Source organism: Arachis hypogaea, chromosome 13, assembly GCF_003086295.3.
Source record: "Arachis hypogaea cultivar Tifrunner chromosome 13, arahy.Tifrunner.gnm2.J5K5, whole genome shotgun sequence".
Lineage (NCBI taxonomy): Eukaryota > Viridiplantae > Streptophyta > Magnoliopsida > Fabales > Fabaceae > Arachis > Arachis hypogaea.
Window position 1 is genome coordinate 130406563 of NC_092048.1, and position 15558 is coordinate 130422120.

A 15558-nucleotide genomic window follows, 5' to 3' on the forward strand; every position below is an offset into this window, starting at 1 on the left:
GGTTATATTCAGTCAAACTGCAAAGATCTTTATATGGTCTAAAACAATCTGGACGAATGTGGTATAATCGTCTTATTGAGTATCTGGCCAAAAATGGATTCAATAATGATGATATTTGCCCATGTGTTTTCATAAAGAAATCCACATCTGGATTTATTATAATTGCTGTGTACGTTGATGATTTAAATATCATTGGGACTCCTGAAGAGATTCCAACAATTATAAAAATTCTAAAAGAAGAGTTTGAGATGAAAGATCTTGGAAAGACCAAATTTTGTCTCGGCCTGCAGATCGAGCATACAAAAAATGGGATCTTTATTCATCAAACAACATACACAGAAAAGATCTTGAAAATATTTTATATGGATAAGTCGCATCCATTAAGTACCCCAATAATCGTAAGATCTTTGGATGTCAAAAATGATCAATTCCGTCCTAAAGAAGAAAATGAAGATATCCTTGGTCCTGAAGTACCATATCTTAGTGCCATCGGAGCGCTAATGTATCTTGCTAATAATACAAGACCCAATATATCATTTGCTGTGAATTTACTGGCAAGGTATAGTTCCTCTCCAACTAGAAGACATTGGAGTGGAATCAAGCAAATCTTTCGATATCTTCATGGAACGGTTGATATGGGATTATTTTATCCCTATGGATCCAAGTCACAACTAGTTGGCTATGCGGATGCTGGATACTTATCTGATCCACATAAAGGGAGATCACAAACAGGATACCTATTCACATATGGTGGTACAGCTATATCATGGAGGTCCACGAAACAGACGATAGCAGCAACCTCCTCTAATCATGCCGAAATACTAGCGATTCATGAAACAAGTCGCGAGTGTTTTTGGCTCAGGAGTTTGATCCAATATATCCTGTCATCATGTGGACTGATTGATCATAAGATAGCTCCTACTGTCCTGTTTGAAGATAATACAGCATGCATTGCTCAACTTAAGGGTGGATACATCAAAGGTGATAGAACAAAGCATATCTCTCCTAAATTCTTCTTCACTCATGATCTTCAAAATCAAGGGACAATTGATGTGCAACAGATCCATTCAAGTGACAATCTGGCAGATTTATTTACAAAGTCACTCCCAAAATCCTCCTTTGAAAGATGAGTTAAACCCCAAAATGGTCCCTGAGATTGGCGTCGTGCACTAAAATCGTCCTTGAGATTCCAATTGCACTAATTACGTCCCTGAGATTGAGAAAAGTGCACCATATTAGTCCTTGACCCATTTTTCATTAACGACGTGATGACATAGTTTGATGACGTGGACGATAAGTGACACGTGTCACTCCATGATTTGGCCACGTGTAATGATATGATGATGTGGTGACCAGTGACACGTGGCATGCTGATGTGGATGGTTGTACCACGTGTCACAATGTTATTTGGCCACGTGTTCGTTTATGCCACGTGTCGCAACATTATTTGTCCACGTGTCATCCATTATGTCATTGTTGTGGATGCACCAAATTAGTCCCTTACTTTGCATTAAGTGACTCATTTTAGTCCCTGAAATTGAATGTCGTGCACCAAACTAGTCTCTTCACCAATTTTTTCTCATTTTTTTAAATTTAAAATTTTCAATATCTTAGATGCACTAATTTTAATTATATTTTTTCACATATCGTTTAAATACAAGTGCTTTCATAAAATTTTTTAAGATTTTAGTTTTAATTATATAATTTTTTTAATAATTTAACATTGGTAAATTTTGTAATATATAAGTATGTTATTATAAAAAAATAATTATATGATTGATTAGACACATTTTTTTTCATAAAAAAACATGTGCTTTTAACAAGAAATCAATAATTAAAATATACATTTTTTTATTCTTATGAAATACACGTTTTCGTTATGTGTAAATGAGCTAAATTGAAGGTACTTCAAGCACTCTCACTATCTCTCCAACCTTTGCAGTTTAGATGAAAGAGGTCGGAGATGGTAATGAGGGAAGCTTGAAATGCCTTCACGTCAACTCCAAGACGGCGGTTAGAGGTATCCGCAAGATAAAAAAATATTTTATAAAAGCATTGAAAGAGGTCGGAGATAGTAGTGAAGGTGCTTGAAATGCCTTCACGTAAACTCCAAGTTGGCGGTTAGGGTATTCGCAAGAGAAAAATATTTTATAAAAGCACATTTATTTGAATAACATGTGAAAAAATAGAATTGAAATTAATGCATTAAAAAATATTGAGAATTTTGAATTTATAGAAAAAAATGAGAAAAAATTGGTGAAGGGACTAGTTTGGTACACGACATTCAATTCCAGGGACTAAAATGAGAATTCTCTTGTTAAGACCCTATGAACAATTAAACAAAACCTCAGATTCATACCAGAACCACAATGATTCAAAAAAACCTTTAATGTCCAAAAATTCCCTGAGTAAGAACTGCTGGATTATCACTTATTCAAGAAATAGATAGGATAGAATGAAAAAGAAATCAAAAGACATTTTTTTGCTTTGATAAAAAAAAAAGACAAACAGTGGCAATTTTATTTGACTTAATGCAAAGTGAGGGACTAATTTGGTGCATCTACAATGATGACATAATGGATGACACGTGGACGAATACTGTTGCGACACGTAGCACAAATGAACACGTGGCCAAATAACATTGTGACACGTGGCACAACCATCCATGTCAGCATGCCACGTGTCACTGGTTACCACATCATCATATCATTACACGTGGCCAAATCATAGAGTGACACGTGTCACTTACCGTCCACGTCATCTAGCCATGTCATCACGTCGTTAAGAAAAAATGGGTCAGGGACTAATATGGTGCACTTTTCTCAATCTCAGGGACGTAATTGGTGCAATTGGAATCTCACGGACGATTTTAGTGCACGACGCCAATCTCAGGGACCATTTTGGGGTTTAACTCTTTGAAAGATTGGTACATGAGATTTGAATGCACCGATTTCGAGACATTAAATGATGTCAACAAGAAGGGGAGACTGTACTCTTTTTTCCTTGGTCGGGTTTTTTCCCATTGGTTTTTCCTTGACAAGGTTTTTAATGAGGCAGTTTCTATCACAAAGGATTTTGTACTCTTTTTCCTTTACTAAAGTTTTTCCCATTGGGTTTTCTTTAGTAAGGTTTTAACGAGATATAATCCTAAATAGACATCCAATGGGAGTGTTACGATATGGATGTCCATATCTACTCAGCATGATTTATTGAAGTACTATTGGGAAGCACAAATATTAAAGAATAAGTGGTGCATGCTTTCCCAACATTTGAAAAGTGAAACTTTACACTTATATAAATAGAGAAATAAAGCTGAGGCTTTTTACATAGCAATAATAAAACTAAAATATTCTCTCTCTTTTACTATAAAACTCTTATTTACTTTTCTCCTCGTATACTATTAATATAATATTAATATATTATCTTTATAGAAGTATAATAGTATTAATAAATACTGATAATAGTATTTTTTTATTTATTCTTTATTTTATCACCTCTTTCGTATTTATTTATTTAGTTATTTTACAATAAATAGAAAATTATTGAGTTCTATCAACTCTTATGTTATGGGCATAAGGAGCCTTTTTGCCTCTAATTTATGTTTTGCTAATTTTCTCTAGGTTCATCAAATCCAGCACGATAAAATCTATGTTCACAATTATCACAATAAAATCCTTAATGTCTATTCTTCAACGATCAATATAATACTTTATCAGCAAATATTATTATTTTTAGTCAATATTTGATCAGTAATAATTTACATCTTTATTTATGGACGTTTTACTCATAAGAAATATATAATTTGCACTTATGTTTATCAGTGTTTTATATATATAAATCAATACAATTTATACACATATTTTTAGAGTGTGCATACATAAATTAGTAAATTTATTTATTAAAAATAATTTAATAATTATATAGATTAAATAATAATAAAAAATACTAAAAATTATTATCTTCTAAAAATTTCTCTTTTAATTTCAACCTTTTAATCACTTTTAAAGAAATAAGAATTTTTTTTTTTTATACTAAGAACTATCAATGTATCTAATCCTTTAAAAGATTAAGGGCTGTGTAAATTTTAATGTTTTTTTGTCTGACAAAATCTTAAATTCAAACGTCGTCGTTCTTGCAAGGAGAAACAAAACGTTAAAAACAACAAATCCTAGGGATAGACACCTTCTCCGTCCGTTCGCCACCTTCACCTCCGGCGGCGCTCCTAGTATCGCTAGCTTAGCCTCTGCCTTCTTTGTTGTTCTGCTGCTGGTGCTTCTTCACTTCTTCCGCCAATCTGATTTTGTGCTTCTTATCTCCCTCTCATTCGACGGCGACGCCGTCTTCATTCTCCCCTCCGTCTCTCTCGCTCGGTCTTGTTCTGCTTCCCTTACAGCCCTTCTGGTCTCGTTCTACCGTTGGTCGCCGCTTGCTCCATTAAGGTTCGTTTTTCTAGCTATATATTTTGTGATTTTCTTGTGTTAGCTACTTGATTTCCAGGGTTTGGTTCATGTTACACTGATTCATGAAATAATTATTGAATTTTCTTGTTAAATTTGCATGATTCATGATTTTTGTGATGTGTTGCTAAGTTGTGGCTGTCAAATACGCAAATTGTGCAGTCTATTTACTTGTAAAATCTGTCCAAGAATGCAAGAACTGTAAGAGGAAGAGGAAGGCCTTGTTACAGTTAGAATTAGTGGTCCTAGTGGCTCTGGAGTCTGGAGAATTAAGGTATTGATATATTCTTGTTGCTTTGGTTTCATCTTAATCGTTGACTTCTTTTCTCAATTTCATGGTTCCAATGTTGCTTGTAGATTTCAATAACTTGATGACGAATCGTATTTTTCTTTTGGTAAAATGTTATATACATCTTATGGAAACATTTGAGCAATATCTAATCAATTTACTATGGATAGATATACACAGCTGTTATAGTTAGTTCTTAAAAGCAGTTAGACTCTTGAGATAGCCATGTATAGCATTCAGGGTAAGTTGCTGAAACTACAAACATTTTTTTTGGCATCTAGAAATAAAAGGGAAACACAGTGGAACAACTAAGATGCAGGAATTATCTCCTTCCTAATGGTCTCTTCCAATTTTTTTTGGGTGTCTAGAAACTATAAACATTGTTTGATAAGCCTTAAATGACTCTGAACTTTTAAAGTTAACAAAGGGTATAAATACCTCTTACTTTTTACATTGGTAGTTTCTTACCTTGTAATGTTTTTGCTTTATTTGGTTTCTAAGAGAGAAATTCTTCCTTCATTTTAAAGGCTTATCCATTTGATTGTATCATCACCAAGAATGCCAATGACCCAAAATACAATTTTGAGGAACTGATTCTTGGATAGAAGTTAGTACATAACAAGTTGTTTCTAACTTTTTGAGGTCATGGGGTTATATTAGCAGAGCATCACCAATTCATAAAGATTAAATGATATAGATCCTTGTACCCAGTTTTTATGGTTCAAAAGTGAAGCCGGGGTAACACCACTGTGGATGGCGACTCAAATCCTCATATTAAAACGCTTCCCAATAACCACGAAACCTCTATCTCTCTCCTTCTCATATTCTTCATCCTCCGAGGATGTGGTAGAAACCGCCATATGCATCCTCACCCACAACCGGTCCAAATCCCGTTGGACCACCCTCCACTCCCTTTACCCCAACGGCTTTAGCCCCATCCAATTTTCCCGAATTGCCCTCGGCATAAAGAACAAACCCCACCTCGCCCTCCATTTTTTCCAATGGACCAAATCCAAATCACTTTGCAACCACAACCTTCACTCTTACTCCACCATCATCCACCTTCTCGCACGTGCCCGCCTCAAAACTCATGCACAAGAAGCCATCACTGTTGCCATTCGGGCCTCCCTAAACCACGAACATTCTAGTTTAGATTCGCCACCTTTGAAGCTCTTTGAGCACCTTATCAAGACCTACCGGCTCTGTGATTCTGCCCCCTTCGTCTTCGACTTGTTGATTCGCTCTTGTTTGGAGTCCAATAAGCTTGAACCTTCGATTCAGATCGTTAGAATGTTAATGTCCCGCGGGAACATTCCCAAAGTTTGCACATTGAACAGTTTGCTTTCTAGGGTTTGCAAGCTTCAAGGTTTTGATGCTGGCCATGGGATTTATAGGGAGTTTTTTGGGTTGGTTGAGGTAAACGACAAGATTTTGAAAAGGGGTTTTGGTTTTAGGGTATCCCCTAATGCACATACCTATAATGTATTGATGCTACGTTGTTATCAGGATGGTTTGATGAGGAAAGTTGAAGAAATTTGGAATGAGATGGGTACATCGAATTGTGCACCCAATGCATATAGCTACACTCTATTGATGGCTGCTTTTTGTGATGAAGGAAGAATGGTGGATGCTGAGAGGTTGTGGGAAGAAATGGAGAATAAAAAAATGGAACTTGATGTTGTTTGTTATAATACTATCATTGGTGGGTTTTGCAAAATTGGAGATGTTGGTAGAGCTGAGGAGTTTTTCACAAAGATGCAATTGGGTGGTATTGACAGCACTAATGCAACTTATGAGCATTTTGTTAAGGCATATTGCAGTGTTGGGGATGTTGATTCAGCTGTTCTTGTATATAATGATATGTGTAGGATGGGATTTAGGCCTTGTGCATCGATCCTTGACATGATGGTTGTGTTACTTTGTGATAAGTGTAGGGTTGAAGAAGCAATTGAGTTTCTTGGGAATGCAGTTTGTAGATATGATTTGGTTCCCAAAGAGAAGAGTTATGAGGTGTTGATAAAGGGGTTGTGTTCTGAAGGGAAAATGGAAAAAGCTTTGAAGCTTCAAGCAGAGATGGTAGGAATAGGGCATCATCAACCAAATTTAGAGATATATAGTGCTTTTGTTGATGGGTACACTAGGCAAGGGAAGGATGAAATGGCAGAAAGTTTGAGGAAGGAAATGGTGCAAACACAGATGCAGAGTTTCAGAAAATAGTACTTTCTATTTTTACTTTATTGTTGAAATTTATTTGACAATTTTTTTTATAGGTATTGGTGGTCTTGCATGTATCTAAGATAAATTGTTATCACAATGTTGTTTAGCTATAGATGACATTTTAATTTTTACATAGAAATCAAAGCTTGAGATTGGATCGAAGTGTGGTAATGATCTTATTAATACAAAAAGATCATTAAAATTCTCTCATGGGTGTTTTTGTCCTCCAAAGCTTTGGATGCCTTACTCCATTCCCATGGGAGTTTTTGCCCTCCACAACTTCGCAACGGGTACATATATGCAATCATGGTCTTCTTTTTATGGTTTCTGTTTTCGCAACCTTTCTTTTTAACCTTAGACTATTACCATCTTTGTAATTCTAATTTAATTCCCCTGAATAATGTAAGCTTAATTTTGGTTTTATTTTTTAGAGTTAATTTGTATATATTGTCCATTTCAATAAAAAAGCTTAGGTTAAATTACACTTACACTCCCTGTGATGAATTAGACCGCAAAGTAATTTTTATATTGGCCAAACTTGAGTGTAATACACATACATGAAGATAGGGAAGTAAAGTACTTTTGTACTGGCAATTAGAAGAGAAACAAATCGGATCAACCGATTTTTTTTTAAGTAAAAAATTTTAAAAACACAAAATCGGACCCAACGACTTTTGTTCCAAAAGATAAAAAATTCTCGTAAACAGAAATCGGATTGAACGATTTTTTTTTTATTTGTTAAACAGTCCCCATGTTTTAGAAAAGACCACAAAAATGCCAATATACATAAAATTCACACATTCTAGTTCCATATTAAAATTTAGCCTGAATTAGACAGTTTGATGTCATTGTAACTAAAAGTTTTTTATACATGTGCTTGTTAGTTGTTAGATGTATATTTATGTTTATTTTGTTTTATTTTATTTCAATTGTAATGACAAAAATATCATTCATAACAACGTTAAAAAAAAAATAAGAGAAAGAGATTATGGGTGTAATTTTGAAAATTTTCAAGGGGTGTGTAATTTACCCAAAACTCCAAAAGTTTATATAGAATTATAGACATTCAATTCAGTTATGTACTGTTAAATTGCACGTAGCTTTCCAATGTCCGAAAAACAAAATTTTGAAGGATGGAGGATGTACTATATGGCCATTAGGGCACCATAAAAAGTTAGAAAATAGAATTTAGTTGACATAAAAAGTTGCTTATATCTTAATTAATAATAGAAAATAAAATTTATTGGATCTTACTATACTTCTCTGACATGTCAGGTGATTCATGCAAATCACTTCAATAATTTATTTTATTTCTTATTTCATATTTTACAGCTGCAAGCCATATGATACATAGTTACACATACATGATGCCACAACCTCTAATTTATTGTGTACAAAACCCAGCTGAGATTGGTGTCTCAGAAAAGCATACATTTGATACTTGATAGTATACAACAGATACGTGTAAACATACTAATATTATATATATATGATTGGAATATCTTGGTCGGGAAATACAATTTACCAGGGAACTGAATTTTGGTGCTCTACAAAATGACTGCAATCAATTCCCATATCAGAAAAGGCCTCTACTAGCTTGGGGAGGATCTTAGAAAGCATAATTTTAAACCCTGTGGAAGTCCCCTTCTGGTTTTCAAGCTCAGTTTTTGCACATTCAAAACCACACCCAATTGGAGCTCCTTCAATATATGCTTTACATGCAAGAAGAATATGTTTGGACCGTTTTCTGAAGTGTTCTTCCAAAAGTGCCTCAAAATGCTGCATTAGGAATAATAGTGTCAATTAAAATTAAAGCCTACATATATGGCATAACAATATCCAAAGATTCATATTGTCTAGGAAATACAGAGATATTAGGAAACACAAACATGTTTGGAACAGATAGGAAGGCAAGCAAAATCTCTCTATTTTTAGGATAATTTTTTTGTCTCTACTATCTCAACTATCTCAACAATGCAACTACAAAGGAAACCAAAGTATTGGAGTAGTAATATAATGTACCTTAGGTGGATTTCTTAGCAGATACAACATTGATTTGGTTGTGACAAGGAAGGCATTCTCATTATAACTCACAGAGTTCTTCTCTCCCTCGGCTCTGCCGATTTGTTGGTCGTATCCTGCCTCATTGAAATAAGGCTTCTCATTAAGGACAAGGGCCTGCAGAGAGATAAGGACTTGTAGAATTGTGGAGCTTCTGGGGTTCCAAACTTCAGAGCCTGCACCAGTCCAAGTATTCAGGAGACTCAGACAGATTCTCCCGGACTCATATAAGTTAGGGTTTAAGCGGAGTCCACCAGATTTGTAGTGCACCATCTGCATGGTATTTCAAACGCCATGATGACATCATAAGAGTTTTCACATATATGAAGATGATAGCTAAGAATCATTAGATGATTTGACATGTTTGATTAAATTGTTTAACATAATATTTGTCTACATCTTAACTATCATCTTCGCATAAAGACAGTTTCGTGTAAGTAACCACCTCACAAGTAAGCCTGAAATATTTTCTAAACAAAAGCATGGTTAAACTGAGTGAAGGAACTTATAAACAAGGATGCTGAAGCATGAGGCATATATATATAGAACTGCAAACTAAATTCAAAAGCTTACAGGTGGTTCATTGGGATACTCAGGAGGGAAACATATATCAAAGAAGAACATCCCGTCATGATACGGGGTTCCGGATGCACCAACAATCGCTGCACGCATGAGATCCATTCTTTCTTCAAACACACGAACATAAATAGTTTCTGTTTGGACCATTAAGGAGATGGTAAGTGTATTTGCTCTATATTTCTTTTTACTCAAGTAATTAATAGAAGATTTTATTCAAATTTTCAAAACAAATAAGTACAAACCAGGAAGATTTTTCTCGAGGATGTTCCATTCTTGCTGAACCTTTTTTGCCCAGCCTCTTTTCACCTACAAAGGGCCCAAAGAAGATGAAACAATTAGCCTAAAAGTTTCAATGTAATTATGTCAATTTCAATTATCACATGTTAATTTCTAACCTGAGATAATGTCAATGCTCGACCATCACCAAAGAAGTGATGGTCAGAGCAATTTTCTATTATATCAAATTGCTGAAACTGATTTGAATTATTGTTGTGGAAAGAGAATGGAGAATCATTATGTTCATGAGTCTTGACAACTTCTGGATTTGGAGTTATTTCTTCAATAAATTGCAACTTATCCACTGGATGTGAGTGAGTGCATTGGTTACAAGTTTCCAAATCTTTATTATCAAGAAAATCAGATCCATTCTCCTCTTCATATGTGGGTACTGAGGAAACTGCTCCTGAAAGGGGTGTTGCACCAAGTGTCTGGAATATGCTGTCTTTAATGCTGGAGAAAAGTTCAAAGGCGGCTCGAGGAAGGGAAAAGGAGCTACACTCCCCGAATTGCTTTTCACAAATCTCTCTAACACCATCACTATTTAACAAGTCCTGTTCATCAAACATGACATTCAGTTTGGAATTAGACAGTCGCATACTTGCATTTGGTAAAGAATCTTAACAACACAACAGCAACATCTAGAACTAGATGTCTTCAATTATAGTTTCCATGGTGAGACCTGTGTCTTAGTGTCACCTAAATAATTCAGTCAACAACAGCTACTAATATTCAAGGAAATGCATATTACACACCTTTCCCTTCTTGTCAGAGGGTAGACTTCTGTGTTCAATCATCTCTTGAGGTAACTCATCAACATTAGTTTCATGAGGAATGGAGGTAACAGCTGAACCTTCAGGTTTTTCAATTCGAAAAACTTCATAAGGTGCAACCTGTTGAGAAAATAAATAAATAATAACTTGTATGTTAATTACTTCGTGTAGCTAGCATACTCATTTAACTAAAGCATATGAATACAGATAATTGTAGGACATACCTTGGTTGTGAAACCATTAGCCCAATTCACCTCCATGTTACCATCTTTGAAACCAGTAACATTCCCGACACAGCACAGGAAAGGATTATCAGGGAACTCATCTACACAATGAACTTGGTTCCCATCTTCAAGAGTAGCCTCCGCCTTCAAGTCAGTCACTGACTTGCCATTATCTTTACCAGCTTGGTCCCCAAGCTGTTTTTGAGCCGCGAACACAATATCACCAAAACAAAAGGAGTAGTCCGGGTGCTCTACAAGTTCGTAGGCGCTCACAGTTTCCTCCGTTTTGTCTCCAGCAAAATTATCTTCATTGGAAATGGAAACAGCTTTCCATTGTACCTTAACAGTATGCTCCAATGCATCGACACATCGGACAACACCCCATCTTTGATCATTAGGCTTAAGAGGATCATAAGAAGCACCTTTTTCAAGCACAAACTGATGAGGCCAAAATTCATGTGCATTTATGACATTCACAGGGAGTAATTCCTCTGGATCTAGTCCTATAGAATGCTCACCATTTTGCCACACAACATCAACTTTGGTCTTGATCTTCCCAATAGCAAACAGCTCTCTAGAGTCAAGGTTTCTTCTCTTGTATCCTCTTGCCATCTTATGCACCATTGTAGTAGGAGCAATGTGTTCTTTCTGTTCTGCAACTGATAGCATGCACCAATCACCAAGCTGCCAGTTTGCATGCGAAAAGCATGACAGCACGGTCAAGTTTTTCGAATCTTGCCAGCATAATGGTGCATTCACATTCAAACTGCAATCTGTGGCAACCGAGGCAAGCCATTTAACATACACCAGACCTGCTTCCACAGCACAAACAGTGCCTTCATCTTGATAATCCCTCCAAGTGCCACATAGCCATCTGGCCGATTTTGAACCACTGGGGGACTTAACCTTCACTCTCTGCCCTGAATAATATGGATATGGAAAATCTTCAGGGAAATTCTGAGTCAGTGGTAAAAGCTTCTCTTTTTCCAAGGCAATGATATCACATTCAACTCCATCATCCATCAATACTGTAACTTTCTCTGCCACTCTATGAACCCGACCAAGCCATGACCCCTTAATTACATGATCACCTTCCGAAACAGAGCGAATCCTTCTAAGTTTCTTGGAGTTCACGTTTTTATAGACCTTTCCCTGAACATTTTCCAAATCCACAAACATATCAACACCAATGACTCTTCCCATCTGTCCAGATGGGTCTGCCAAGGAGCAGACAACATCTCCATGGACAAAGGCTCTCTCAAATGAGAGGAAACCATCGATCTTCCCGATGCTTTCCTCTAAACTTGATAATATGCTCTGAGCTTGGCCCCCGTAGAGAAAATCGATGTCCTCTTGATACTCACTGTTGCTTTCACTGTTAGTCTCCCAGTCTGAATCACTAACGAGTGCATCCATGAAGAATATGCCTGTCATAATATTTTGATGGTAACACAAACTAAACTACAACAAAAAATAACATGATAAGACAACAATAGGGACAAATGGAGCTGTGTTCTCCATGCACAGGAATTCTCATCAGAGATGGAATCAGAAATAATCTCCACTCAATAATAACTTGAGAAGAAAGGAATAACACTGGTAATTAAGCTGTATGTTTTAACTGAATGACAGATATGAGTGAAAAACGTACACAACAGAAAACTATTTTCCTTCTTTAGACAACAAAAGTTTAACATATTGACAGAAAATTGGGGGGTTTCGAGCAATCCTTACCTTCTTAAGCAAATTGAAGTATCAAATCCCAGTGTAAGTGTTAGCTTTAATCACAAGAGGGTCAATTGAGTGTAGTACAATCAATTTCTGACTGACTCTTCTTGCTGTCACAGATGGTTAGTCAAGTATCTCCAAAAGATTATCTTACACCACTGAACCTGGAGATTTGATACCAAAGGAGATATGCCCTTATAGGATAATGGGAGTCAACAAAGGACTCCGAAATGCCAAAGGAGATTTGCCCAATTTGGACTGAATATTTTCACAGAAAGAAACTGTTGAGAGAGGTTTCCAGAAGTACAATATCATAGAGCTACAGCTATCAGACTCTTTTTTTTTTGTTTCTCTTTTTTCTTTCCTCCCTCTTTTTTAGTAGTGGTTTCCTGGAATGAAAATTTCTAGCTATTGGAGGAAACAAACCAATAATCAAAAAAAGCCAAAGGGGATTTTGTCTACAAAAAGGGTGGAGTTCCTAGAAGAATCACATATCAATGATACTACTTTTACAGCCTAAAAAAAGTTACTTTCATATATTATTACTGGAATGAATCCAACCAAAAGAAATTAAAGAACTTTCTGCCAAAGGAGATTTGCCCTATTCAGTTAATCTTCAAACATAAGTAATTGCCATAAAGGAAAGAGAAATTCCTCTTCCATATTGCCAAAGAAGATTTGCCTCCACAACAAAGCCAAGCACACATCAGCTGTATCTGGTACCAAGTTAAATTGGAAAAAACATAGAACCAATAAAATTTCAGAGTTGTAATTAGCAATTCAACAGAAATGTTTTCTGCTCCTAATTGATTCACAGTTAGACAGGGAATTACCAGATGACACAATCATCAATGGCAAAAGGGCTTCTAATCTTTTACCAGATCAACTCTTTTGATCCTGCAACATGATGACTAGTGATTACTTTCTCTAACATCTTTCAATATGAAAAGAAAATGGAAGAAACAAAAGAATGAACTTCCAGACAGGAAGCTACCTTTTTTTTGTAATAGTAGTAGAAAGACAGAAAGCTGAGATTAAGATCAAACTAGTAAACTCCTTTAATAAATGAACAAACTTTAATTGTAAACCAAATAAATGGAATCTAAAGTAACCTCTGTGAGTTTAAATCAGTAACAGTAGAAACTAGAAGTTTTACAAAAAAAGAATTCCTAATTTTCTCAAGATTCCTTCCATCTTCGTATAATCACATGGTTATATAAAATTAAAATTGAAAAATATAATGCATGAAAGTAACCTACCAGTCTACCACGGTGGCTAGCACCCAACTTTGTACGGAAACAAGGAAACAATGACAAAAGAATTTGGTCTGTGAAAAAGTCAAGAGAAAGAAACAGGGTGGAAAACGCACACATAGGAAACAATTATAATTTACCATGCATGACACAATCTATAATGTCTTGTCAATTAAACTACAAGTTTTATTTGCTTTGGTGGCAAGAATAAACTCATCAAAAGCATTCTTTTGGATTTTGTCGAACCTAAACATTCTTAAACGCAATAACAGTTAACGGAAGAGCCAAACTCTATCATTAGAATGAGCTTACTGAGATAGAAGTTGAATATAGAAAACCCCAAAACAAACAAGTAAATTGAAGGTGATTAATAGTTAAAGAAAAGAAGGTGAATTGCAGAGCAAGAAAACTGTACCATTTGCACCATTGAGATGATTGGACCCATATAAGGGTATAAGAGATATAGACCCAATAAAGCCCCATCACTCTAAACAACAAAAGAAGGAACTCCACCCACAACATAACAAATTTGAAAGTAGGGTACCTCTCAAAAATCAGAACTTTGCTTTCAGTTTAAAAGAAAGATACTATCTTTCTCTTTTCTTCTTAGATACTAACTTTTTTTCTTGTGGTTTTTAGAAGAAGGAAGAAATGGTCATTTGTTCAGATAGGCCTAGTTCCACGCCCGGTTCCACCATCCTCCAACCCACCACCGAGCCTTGGAACCACCATTGCAGGGAGACACAAACACACACACAATCTCTCTCTCTCTCTCTCTCTCTCTTTGGTGTGAGGTGAATGGAAGCTTTTCCTTACATAGAAATAGGAGACACTATTTGAAAAAACAGCCAACAGGAATCGAAAGGAAGAAGGAAAGGGAAGAGAATATACCAAACAGTATCAGACACAAAACACTGTCACTGTCACAAAGACAGTTAAGAGTGTAATTACGTGTTTGTCCTCGTTGTATTTCATTAGAACTCTCCAACTGAAAGAAAGTAAGAAAGAAAGATCCTGATTCGACGGTTGAGTTGAGAACAAGTGAAAGTAGGTACACACTTCTATCGTAGAATTTTTAAATCCTACTTTTTTTTTTTTTTGCATATTTTTAGATTTTAATATTAAAAATAGTGAATAAAAATATAAAAAAATATTTTTAAATTGTAAAAACTATATCCAAAAAATAATGTAAATATTATTATTTTTCACCTTCATTTTTCATTAATTTTTATGCATGCATCACTATCAATATAATCACTAAAAGGAGAAAATAACACTACAGTAGAAAGAGGGGGGGGGAGATAATTAATTAGTAGTCATAATTAACTTCATCTTTTGATTAGTTACCTAAACTAAATATATAATAATCCCAAGTGTCATAAAAAAGAAAAAGTAAACATCTCTTAAGATATGAAGCTGTGATAGCAACATTTGTCATCAGAGGAAAAAAATGAAGTACTTAAAGCCAAAAAAAATGTCATAATATATTGTCACATGGATCGACCATTCATATATGGATCTAGCCATTAAGGACGGTAAAGCTAGGGTTTATTCTTCTGGATATCCATATCATCAACATATATATGGCGCTTTAATTTTCTAGGCAACACAAGGGATATCCTTGCTTATTCATGCTTTAAAACTTACATAAAAGCGTTGTGTTAGCCTGCTCCAAACAACTTTTAAGAATGGTATAAAATT

At 35.4% G+C, this 15558-nt stretch overlaps 2 protein-coding genes across 11 annotated transcripts; one reads left to right on the forward strand and one right to left on the reverse strand.

Moving 5' to 3' along the window:
• Nucleotides 1-4071: 4071 nt before the first annotated feature.
• Nucleotides 4072-7406, forward strand: LOC112733493 (uncharacterized). Of its 2 annotated transcripts, XM_025782459.3 has the most exons (3): nt 4087-4439; nt 4620-4731; nt 5274-7406. In XM_025782459.3, exon 3 carries the CDS (start codon nt 5500-5502, stop codon nt 6961-6963), a length of 1464 nt encoding a protein of 487 aa, XP_025638244.1. In that variant the 5' UTR covers nt 4087-4439; nt 4620-4731; nt 5274-5499; the 3' UTR covers nt 6964-7406. The 2 variants fall into 2 exon arrangements, with proteins under 2 accessions (XP_029147550.1, XP_025638244.1); XM_029291717.2 differs by having other exon boundaries at nt 4072-4439; nt 4620-7406.
• An 836-nt stretch (nt 7407-8242) lies between these two features.
• Nucleotides 8243-14910, reverse strand: LOC112733494 (probable ubiquitin-conjugating enzyme E2 24). Of its 9 annotated transcripts, none has more exons than XM_025782462.3 (10): nt 14273-14910; nt 13438-13501; nt 12611-13320; nt 10877-12303; nt 10635-10772; nt 9999-10433; nt 9846-9909; nt 9598-9737; nt 8986-9297; nt 8243-8742 (listed from the first exon to the last, which is right to left on the reverse strand). In XM_025782462.3, exons 4-10 carry the CDS (start codon nt 12290-12292, stop codon nt 8485-8487), a joined length of 2763 nt encoding a protein of 920 aa, XP_025638247.1. In that variant the 5' UTR covers nt 12293-12303; nt 12611-13320; nt 13438-13501; nt 14273-14910; the 3' UTR covers nt 8243-8484. The 9 variants fall into 9 exon arrangements, with proteins under 9 accessions (XP_025638247.1, XP_025638245.1, XP_025638246.1 ...); XM_025782460.3 differs by having other exon boundaries at nt 10877-12337; XM_025782461.3 differs by having other exon boundaries at nt 10877-12332; nt 14273-14906.
• Between the last annotated feature and the right edge of the window lie 648 nt (nt 14911-15558).

Excerpts from the sequence above, each read along its gene's own strand:
- LOC112733494 (XM_025782460.3), bottom strand. The coding sequence starts at position 12,310 with ATGACAGGCATATTCTTCATGGATGCACTCGTTAGTGATTCAGACTGG. Across the intron at positions 10,773-10,876 it reads CTAATGGTTTCACAACCAAG|GTTGCACCTTATGAAGTTTT; the intron begins GTATGTCCTACA and ends TTTTCTCAACAG. Across the intron at positions 8,743-8,985 it reads TGCTAAGAAATCCACCTAAG|CATTTTGAGGCACTTTTGGA; the intron begins GTACATTATATT and ends TTCCTAATGCAG.
- LOC112733493 (XM_029291717.2), top strand. The coding sequence starts at position 5,500 with ATGGCGACTCAAATCCTCATATTAAAACGCTTCCCAATAACCACGAAA.